This window comes from Atta colombica, unplaced genomic scaffold (assembly GCF_001594045.1).
Source record: "Atta colombica isolate Treedump-2 unplaced genomic scaffold, Acol1.0 scaffold141, whole genome shotgun sequence".
In the NCBI taxonomy this organism is placed as follows: Eukaryota; Metazoa; Arthropoda; class Insecta; order Hymenoptera; family Formicidae; genus Atta; species Atta colombica.
In genome coordinates this window covers 123421-133212 of record NW_017259230.1, presented here as the reverse complement: position 1 = coordinate 133212, position 9792 = coordinate 123421, and the positions used below count along the sequence as shown (strand labels likewise).

The following is a 9792-nucleotide window of genomic DNA, read 5'->3' as shown; positions in this document are numbered from 1 at the left end:
TATATATAAAATATATATTTTATTTTTTAATAATTGAAATTACATCATTGTAAACAGGGTGATTACTAAGCACTCTAAAAGATTTAAGGGGTGATTCCTCATACAAATTCAGAGCAAAAACTTCACATGACCATATGTCCGAAAAGGCTTAGTTTCAAAAATACAGGATATTAGGTTTCAGCTAATCTTCGGGTCGTTTATAGAATTGTAAAAAAAATTTCCAAAAATTATAAAGTTAAAGGAAAAATTTCATCATGTCTTTAAAACTAAGCCGTTTTGAACATATAGTCGTATGAAAAGAGAGTAAACATTTTCAAGGGTATTGCTCGGGGATTTTATTTCTATATTTTCTTATTTATTTTTTTTCATAGAAACCAAAAATAATCATTATAATGATGCCAGACTTAAGGAAAAATTGGTACATCGAAATAAAATGAATGACAGTAATTTTATAACATAATGTGAATAAGGATTTTATTCATTTTATTTCGATGTACCAATTTTTCTTGAAGTCTAGCATTATTATAAGCACGATTATTTTTGGTTTCTATGTAGAAACATAAGAAAACATAGAAATAAAATGACCCTTGAATAGTAGTGAAATCTTCGAAAATTTCTACTCTCTTTTAAATTATATAGTATAAGAAATCACCCCTTAAATCTTTTAAAGTACTTAGTAATCACCTTGTATAATGGATTTGAAGAATGATTATATATTGAAGAATGATAATATTTATGATAACATATTTAGGCTTTACTAGATCTGACAAATATACTTGACAATATTGTGTTACAGGAATAGCAGTGCATACAATGCACGGTTGCAAAATGATCGGAATGCCGGAGTGTGATGTTCTCTTGGCACAATGTACGACATATTTAGCAAGAGCACCAAAATCCAGATTAATGGAAGACGCACTTAGAGCTGCTCAAAAAGTAATAGCTGAGCATAAGGGTCCACAACCAGGAGTGCCTTTGCATTTAAGAAATGCCCCCACAAGACTCATGAAAGATTTGGGTAATTATTTTATTTTTCGTATCAATTTGCTCTTGATAAATCAAATAATTATTTTAGGATATGGTAAGGGATATAATATGATGAACAAGGATGAATCTGGATTAAGTTACCTGCCAGAGGGATTGGAAGATTTAGATTTCTTTGGAGATGATGACGACGATAATTAGAAATGCTATGGTAAATGCTTCAATATAGATATATTTGTTTTTGTATTGTATTATTTTTTATTATAAAAAGGTATTTTTATTATATTTTATAAGTTTTATAAAATCTTAGATCTCTCAGGGATTAAAATTTAAACTTAAACGTAAATTTAAGCACATACGTATATGTATATATAAAATATTTTTACTTAGTTATTTTTAATAATTATATGCGTATGTATACAAGATGTATATACAGGATGTATATAATATTGTAGCAATATTAAATATATTTGTAATAATCGCGCGCTTATGCGATAAAAAAAGTGATGCTTTAACTTTATAGAATAAAAATAAACTTATACATATATATTTAAGCTTACAATTAGCGATAATTTGTTGTTTAATTATATGACAAACCTGATGAGTTTCGATTCATTACTTATGAATCGAATGAGCACATTTTTTCCAAATTATTGTTTTATTATTAGCGGGCATATCTACGATTTCTATTAATCTAATATTATTCTCTTCAGCTAATTTTTTCAAAACTGTTACATCCCGCAAACCCCAACTTGGATCCTGCAATTTCAAGGACTCGTTGAAATCTACATTACTTTGCGGAGTGATTTGACCATCAAAAGCATACGGTCCGTAGGTGATTAGTAACCCATTTGGTTTCAGCAATTGATTCGCATTGTTAAATAAACCAATAGTACACTGATACGGCGAAATATGTATCATGTTCGCATTATATATATATTCTAAACTGTTCGGTTTGAAGATACCGTTATCCCATGACCGGTAGTCAGTGGTGATGTCAATTCTAATGGGGCTTTTTATATTAGAGTATCCATTCGCGTACGCAGCGATGCTATCCAGAAGTTTTGGGTCATATTCCGAAGGGTAAAATGTAACTTGTGGAAAATGCGGCGCAAAATGTGCCACGTGTTGTCCCGTACCGGAGGATATCTCCAGGAGAGTCTGATTTGTACCAGGTTGGATATATCGTTTTAAAACTGATAATATTGGATCCTTATTACGGTCTGCCGCAGGATAAATGAGTTTTTTGGCAGCCATAGTGTGTGACCTTGAAGAAATTTCAGTTTCACTTTCTACAGAAAGTTTGTAGATGTGTGTTATTAATAAGATTATCTGCTGTTATATCGCAAATCGTGACATGTATAGGTTTCGTAAAATTTATTAAAATATATCATATTATTTTTTTATCTTGTGTATATCATACTACTTTATATCCTGATTATTTTATCTGAAAACTTAACTAACTTATACCACTTTGAAATTAAACAGCTCAAATAAGATGTAAAGGCTCGTTATTTTTAAATGTGCATCTCACCTGTGATTAACAGCGTAATGAATGATATTCATTTATATGTATTCTGCTTATAGTCGTGGCATCTATAGCAAGAGATTGTACAGCCTGAAAAACGCAAATATTTCTTTGTACTATTATATACAATATTTTTATTTTCTTAGGAAATAATCTAATATGCATAAATCCTAATCATTGAAACTTTTGATTGGGAAATAATTATCCAATGGATTAGGAAAAACAGTCAATTAGGTATTTATATTTCATTAAACTTAAAATATAGAATGAAAAAATAAATAACATGTTGATATGATAAAGAATGAAAACAATATTAATTTAATGATAAATGACACTGATATATTTATTAATGGATATTTATAATATACAACCCCAATTAATGAAACTAATTACATTGTATATTTACGATATATAATTTTCATTCTTACAGCTTGTCGAAACACATTTACATTTAATTGCTAATCATCTGATCTGATAATATCTGAATTGATAATATTGTCTTAAAGAAATTGGAGGTGTCATTACTAACTAAACTAAAAGTATTTTAATAGGTCTTATTACAAGATATGTACACAAAAACGTAATTCCTATATAGAATCCTGAGGGGATGTGTATCACATATATAAGACATCTTTCATGTCAATTATAACAAATTAAACTGTTATTATTTAATTATGATAATAATTTGACATTTCTTAATAAGTTGGATTCAACGTTTTTTCTTATCTGAGTCATCTTTTTCTTTAGATGTTGCTTTTTTCTTCTTTTCTTGGCTCTTTTTATTTTTCGATAATTCTGGTATATATACGGAGTGTCCAGTTTTCTTTAAATGCTCAAATAGTTTATTTTTGCTTGGAAACTCGGATGAGCAAGAAACACAGCGATGAGCTAATTCATCCATATTCACGATCGGATCCTTTTTATTTTTGCCCCTGTTCTCTCGTTCCTCTTTTTTAGAATTTTTCTTTGCTTTGTCGGTTTTCAGTCTTTCGCTAATAACACTTGCTTCTTCCATCACTTTACTTTCTGTTTCCTCTGTTTCTTGTTCCTCTTCTTTACGCGTCTCTTCCTTTCGCAACTGTTTATTTATTTCCACTTTTCTCTGTTGTAACTTTTTTCGTTGTTTTTTCGACAGCCATATTTCCTCCTTAATGCTCTCCGTATCGTCATCACTAGCAAGTTCAAGCATAAGATTAGGATTCTGAATATTACGTTTTCTCTTCTTCTTTTTTTTGTGACGATTCGACAATGCGCCGTCTTCGTCTTGATCAGACATTAATTCGTCCTCGGATGTTATGTCATCATCTTCATTTTCCACTTTAGATAAAAATGATGTACTTTCGCCCATTTCTGGTGCTGCAGCCAATAGAACATCTCCATAGTTGTTTATCTTCTTTTTGTCGACTGTCGAGTGAGCACATCCTGGATTTTCCTCATCATCCGACATCAGTTCGGCAGGAGAGATATTACTATTATCCTCGTCATCGTTTTGTCTTGAGTCCTTCTCACTACGAGGAAAGTTTAATAAGAAATCGGGCATCTGTGAATCTGTTGCCAACTTGGGTTCATTTAGTGAAACTGATTCTTCTTTTGTACTCGAATCGCTTTCCCGAGAACTATCTTCGTCCTCGACCTCGTTCGGTATAACGTACTTGAGTGCGCTGACATTTTCTTTATGTTTTTTTGAATTCTCATGATTCGTAAAAGCCTTGTGCGTTTGGAACACTTTATCACAGGCGATACAGTAAAACGCTTCTGGATCGCTATTTCTTGTTGTTACTTTCCTGTCATCTGTTCCAAATTCTGCTGTCAGATTCGCCTCAATGTTCTTCAGCTCTGCTTCCATGTTCGAGAACTTAGACCATTCAGATTCGATCTGATCCCGCAATAGTTTCTGCCTCTCCAACAGATGTGCCTTCCTTCGCTCCTCTGCCTTGCGAAAGTTCTCACGAGCGCGTTCGGCCAGCTTCGCCGCGTATGCTTGTACTCGCTTGTCGCGTTTGCGGACGAAAGCGACCAAATTCCGCACCTGCTCGTTCCTCTCACGCCTCGCCTTATCGCGCACTTTCTTGTTCTCTTTCTCGGCGATTCTGAGAATGCGTCGATTCCGCATTTCACGTATATCGTACGGATCCAGCCAAGCATAGGATCGCTTGGTGCTATAACTCTGCCAGTAGGCGTAGAAATCGCCTACCACATCTTCGTATGAACTCTGGGAGTCGCCGAAGCTAGGAACCTCTTCGTCAGACTCACTGTCTTTGACAAACTCGGCGTCCTCTGCTGCTAATTGCTCAAAAACATTTCTGTAGGTGGTATAGAAACCCTTCTCATCGTCTCCATAACCTTTGAAGCATGAGAGAGAGAAATATGGGAAAAGATTAATGGAGTCATCCTTGTAATCCTCTCCGATACCACCCTTCAAGATAGCCTCTCGATGATTGTCGTACCAAGCACGTTCGTGGGGGTCGCTCAATATCTCCCATGCCTGCTGGACAAGTTGGAACTGTTCTTTAGCTTCATCTGGGCTTTCGAGATTCTTGTCTGGATGCCATTTCAATGCTAATTTCCTGTATGCTTTTTTTATTTCATCATCAGGGGCATCTCTTGTAATTCCTAATATTTCGTAGTGGCACTTCATTGTGTTGTCCTGTGTATGATATACATCTGGACACAATTTCTTTACTTAAATCACAAATTGTGGGCTAAAAAAATTTAAATTATTAAATTATGAAATAGCTTCTTTATATAACTCAACAGCTAATTTGATTAGAAATGATTTACGAGCGCACATTCACTTTGTTATACAAATATATAAATGGATAAAACAAGATGTGAAAGTATGAAGGTAAAGATATATATATTATTAGGAAACCTCATTATGTTATAAATGCAAATAGAATACAATTTAATTTAATTCTTCAAATTCCCTACATAATACAATTTTCTGAAGGATGACTTTAGAACATAGAACATCCTCTATATATTTTTAAAACATCCCTTATTGAACTATGTTACAAATTTTAGCAGATTTTCAGATATTGATTTTTTATTCACTTTAAAATCCACTTTTAAAATTTTATCAATAAAATTCATGTTATTTATAATATAATTCATGTTCTGTCTTCTGAAATATAAATACCTTAAAATACCTCCAATTTCCAATTCTAATCTTAATCGCTTCCGTCTTCCTTCTCAAGTATCGAAGATGATATAATCAACGACATAATCATTATGTTATAAAATACGGATAATGAATAATGATTCAAGATTCAATTTGGCAAATCGGGAAAAATGACGAGGTGACGATCTCGTAAATTATTTCGCAACAAGATTACGCATTTCGATAATTGTTTAGAATTCCTTACCTCCGATTTTGATAAAATTAGGCTCATTCGACGTGTTTGTGTATGAAATGAAAAAATTTGGCCGAAAAAATTACGACACTGTCCTGCGAAGCGAGATATTAATGAATAAAGTTGACAGACTATTTAGGTTAACAAGTCTGTCAGCCATGAAAAAACTTCTCTGTTCTCGCTATGTATGAAAAGTTATAAACTCATGTGGAAAGTGGAATCATTTGTGGGTTTCCAACTTGGCACGCAAAACGAGATTTAATTTTATAAAATTGACTTTAGTTTTATGGAAGGGTGGAGGCAGGAACTCTTTGCACATATACATGTACATATTTGTGATTGGAACATTGTAGAACGTTCTTCTCTTCCTGCTCCCCTCCAAGGCGCGGCCTGACTAATCAATTTTAATTATTAATATTTCACTTCGTGGTCGCATTTTTTCGATCAAATTCCTTTATTTCATACAGAAACGTGTCAAATAAGCCTAATTTTATCAAAAAATCAGAGATGAAAAGGGGGAGGAGGGAATTCTAAACAATTACCAGCATTTCCTTTTCGCTTTACTATTTTAAAAAAAAATTTGCATATACAAAATATCGTATCAATAGCGATTATGGTTTTTCTCATCCATTCCAATTACTGACCAATTATTGTTGGTTATCGGTAGAAAAGAGCTGGAGCTTACCAAAAAAGATTTTGGACACCTGTGATATGTAATCGACGTAAGGTAATCAAAATTACAATTACTAAAGATGACGACGGTGTGATAATAATAACTATATATTTATTATTATTATTGTTATTATTATTAAAGCCGTCTACACAACAAGACATAAAGGCGCGGCGCAACTATATATATATATATAAGCAACTATATATATATACTGAACTATGGCTACCTTCCATTTAACATTCACAATGCTTCTGAAAGCATTCCATCCTTGTCGTTTGTCAAATGTTAAACAAGGACAAATGATGCTTGCGATCATTAGGAGCGTTAAGTGGAACGCAGCTCATATATAAACTAAAATGAACATTTCCGCTGTGAAACGTAGAAAATCGTGGCAATAATTGATCAGTGCCATTTTAATTTGATCAATATAAGAATATAATCAGAAGCTTTCAGGTGCTCATACGCACTTATGTTTAGAGTACGATCATCAATACGATGCTACAAATGCTTTAAAACAATTTTTGATTGGTAAATTTGTAAAATTCTTTTTTCTAATTGGTCAATCAAAGCATTTGTAGTGAGACTTTGATCGCAAACTTATGCCCATATTCATAGTCAGACTTTAAGGCTTTCTTAAATTTATCTTTAGATGCTCAGCAGCCAATGAAATAATTCGTACAGTATCTGAAGATAAATTTAAGGAAGCCTTAAATATAAGGCCTTATGGAATGGATTATGAATACGGGCATAATACTTGTATTCATAGTCACACAGGCCTTATATTTAAGAGATACTGTATGAATTATTTCATTGGCTACTGAGCATCTAAAAATAAATTTAAGGAAGCTTTAAAAAGATCTGACTATGAATACGGGAGAATAAGACAGGACATTACGTCCCAAAACCTATAACCGTAAAATGCTGCCGCGCACTACTGCCCTCTGACAAAATGGATGTAAACTACATGGCAATGTTCACTTTCTTAGGATACATTGTTCACGATACTGGCACTGACAGCATCGCAGCCAATTTTACCGGTGGCAAGATTCTAATCCAGCTAGCAATCCAGCAGGAAAATAAGCATTGTATGCCGCAGACTTAAGCGAAAGTAAAGTAGGAAACATAATAAAAAACACAGGCAATACCAACAGGAAATAACAAATTTCAATCTATCAGAAACCATATATATTAGAATGGACGCTTTCTGAGAGGTTGAAATCTCTTATTTTCTAATATAATACAATAATTTAGGGCTCGATAAGATTTGCGCTTCTCGGTCGATTTTCGACTTAGTTCCGCCTTCCGCTATTCCCCTCACCTTTCACTTCACGCGCAGTCCAAATGCTGCTCGACATTTAGGAGTGTATGACGTTCGTAGACATGAAATCCACCTGCTTTAGATGCTCACGCTGTAAACTTCATTTTATATCTTTTTTTTGTTTCATTACATAACTAAAGCTACATACTGACGCTCGATTCGAGCGTCAAAACAGGTCACGTGATTAAAATTGAATACCAAGCATCAATTTTGATTTGTTTGACGCTGAAAATAAGCGTCGAACGTCAATATAAAAAAGTAGCTTTTTCTCTTGGGATACACTCAGTGTAATCTCGCACTACACCAGTTGCGTGTAAGTGCTGCATCAATGCTGCACTACAAAAGTGTACATACACCATGGTGTACACTACTTCATGCTATCGTGTTTAATTCTGCTGCCGATTGACTTTCATTTTCAAATTTTTAATGTCACACTGGCTTTACATCGTTTCTTTGAGTGTAGTAAAACTCCACTTCGTGCGTAAAATTTCATCATCACTACACTAGCCACGGAAACACGTTACACTGAGTGTTGCACTGATGGGCGATAGTGCAGCTAAAAGAAAACTACAAGATAGAATAAAGCAATGCATAATGGCTTCTGCACACTGAACGGAAACGCTTGTTTCGCGACGAAATGTGATGCGGTAGCCAATAAACTTAAAGCTCCTAATGTGTTCATTGATTACTGTGTCTCATTTTGCCAGAAGCCATATGCCAATCAGAAGCACAAGCTCACTGAGCGGTCATGTTTCTGAATGCATCCATTGTGCTTCCAGCTGTAGATATCGTCTGCACTGTGTTTTCGCCAGTTTAATTGACGTTAGCAGTATAGTAGTATTATATATATGGTTAAATTTTATTAAATAGTACCGGTTCGTGAATTCCGGGATAAGAAGCGATTAATCGTCATCGGAAATAAACTTCGCGGAAGGAGGATGCTGTTGAGCAAAGTAACGCTATTGTTTCGTGGAAGGACTGTTCTTAGGAAGACAAAGACGATATCAAAGCCATTTCTTCGATCGACGATCACTACGCCGTCCGGGGCGATCCTACCCGAACCGAAGAGAACACCGTTCAGCTTCCTGGGTGTCGTCAGCAGTGTGATATTCGGCTTGTTAGTCGGTGCCACGATCAGTAAAAATATTGCTAACTTCCTGGAAGAGAATGATCTTTTCGTTCCCTCTGACGACGACGATGACGATGACGACGACTAGCGACCAGCTAATTTCATTCCATTGTGATTGTTCAAAATACTCAGATGATTAGATGTTGTTCTTGATGCTCTTGAAGGTAATTTTTCATATATTCGTAGTATAATTTATAATAATCATATGTGCAAAAGCATAAAAACATTATTATTCGATACTTTAATTTTTAAATGTACATATATACATATATACATAGAAAAAAATATAAACATATGTGTGTTTTATTTTAATTGCTCCAGGCAAATATCTCAGAAACTAAGAGAGATATAAGAAAAAGTTTTATATGAAAGTTGTAGGTTTTTTCGAAGAAAGAAGATGAAAATAACAGATTTTTGAGGCATTACCAAGATCAGGTCAAGATATGAATTTTTTAAATGGAACCCTCCATTTTTATTGCATATTCTTGTAGCACACCTCGAGAGTTTTCCAAAACACTATAACAAAATGTTTTTTTATAAGAGACTTTTCGAGTTATAAGACTTGAAATTTATAGTACTGCCGGCACTAGCAAGGTGCCCAACCGACGACTAAAATCTCTTAAATGTTGTTCAGGATCATGTCCTAGGTAACATTTGTTAAGATCAAAGTCAATTGGAGATTGTTTCTCTTATTTTCATTAAAAATTCATTTTATATAAAAATATATATTTATATATGATATAAAACATTTTGCTTAAAATATTATTGAAAAAAATGTTTAAAAAAATTAATGTTTTATATATATAT

General features: G+C 33.7%; 4 protein-coding genes across 5 annotated transcripts in view; 2 read left to right on the top strand and 2 right to left on the bottom strand.

Annotated features, from left to right (window-relative positions):
- The window catches only part of LOC108684978 (ATPase WRNIP1-like), a 3111-nt gene extending 1911 nt beyond the window's left edge, over positions 1-1200 (top strand). Inside the window, exons 4-5 of the mRNA XM_018189557.1 lie at positions 797-1018; positions 1076-1200. Of these exons, the coding sequence (XP_018045046.1) occupies positions 797-1018; positions 1076-1185 (332 nt within the window). The 3' untranslated portion in view covers positions 1186-1200. The remainder of the gene's footprint in view (positions 1-796; positions 1019-1075) is intronic.
- LOC108684979 (UPF0585 protein C16orf13 homolog A) lies at positions 1199-6167 on the bottom strand. Its single transcript, XM_018189558.1, has 3 exons — positions 5878-6167; positions 2519-2602; positions 1199-2251 (listed from the first exon to the last, which is right to left on the bottom strand). Exons 2-3 carry the CDS (start codon positions 2548-2550, stop codon positions 1600-1602), a joined length of 684 nt encoding a protein of 227 aa, XP_018045047.1. The 5' UTR covers positions 2551-2602; positions 5878-6167; the 3' UTR covers positions 1199-1599.
- On the bottom strand, positions 3118-6634 carry LOC108684977 (dnaJ homolog subfamily C member 21). The gene is made up of 2 exons (XM_018189556.1): positions 6551-6634; positions 3118-5214 (listed from the first exon to the last, which is right to left on the bottom strand). The coding sequence occupies exon 2, from the start codon at positions 5148-5150 to the stop codon at positions 3222-3224; it is 1929 nt and encodes a 642-aa protein (XP_018045045.1). The 5' UTR covers positions 5151-5214; positions 6551-6634; the 3' UTR covers positions 3118-3221.
- A 2003-nt stretch (positions 6635-8637) lies between these two features.
- LOC108684938 (essential MCU regulator, mitochondrial) overlaps positions 8638-9792 on the top strand; it is a 2825-nt gene continuing 1670 nt past the window's right edge. The window contains exons 1-2 of one of the 2 annotated variants that reach the window (XM_018189484.1): positions 8638-9149; positions 9358-9395. In XM_018189484.1, the coding sequence (XP_018044973.1) occupies positions 8795-9073 (279 nt within the window). In that variant the 5' untranslated portion in view covers positions 8638-8794 and the 3' untranslated portion in view covers positions 9074-9149; positions 9358-9395. Of the gene's footprint in view, positions 9150-9357; positions 9396-9792 lie in introns of those variants that run through there. The other variant, XM_018189483.1, reaches the window with a different exon arrangement.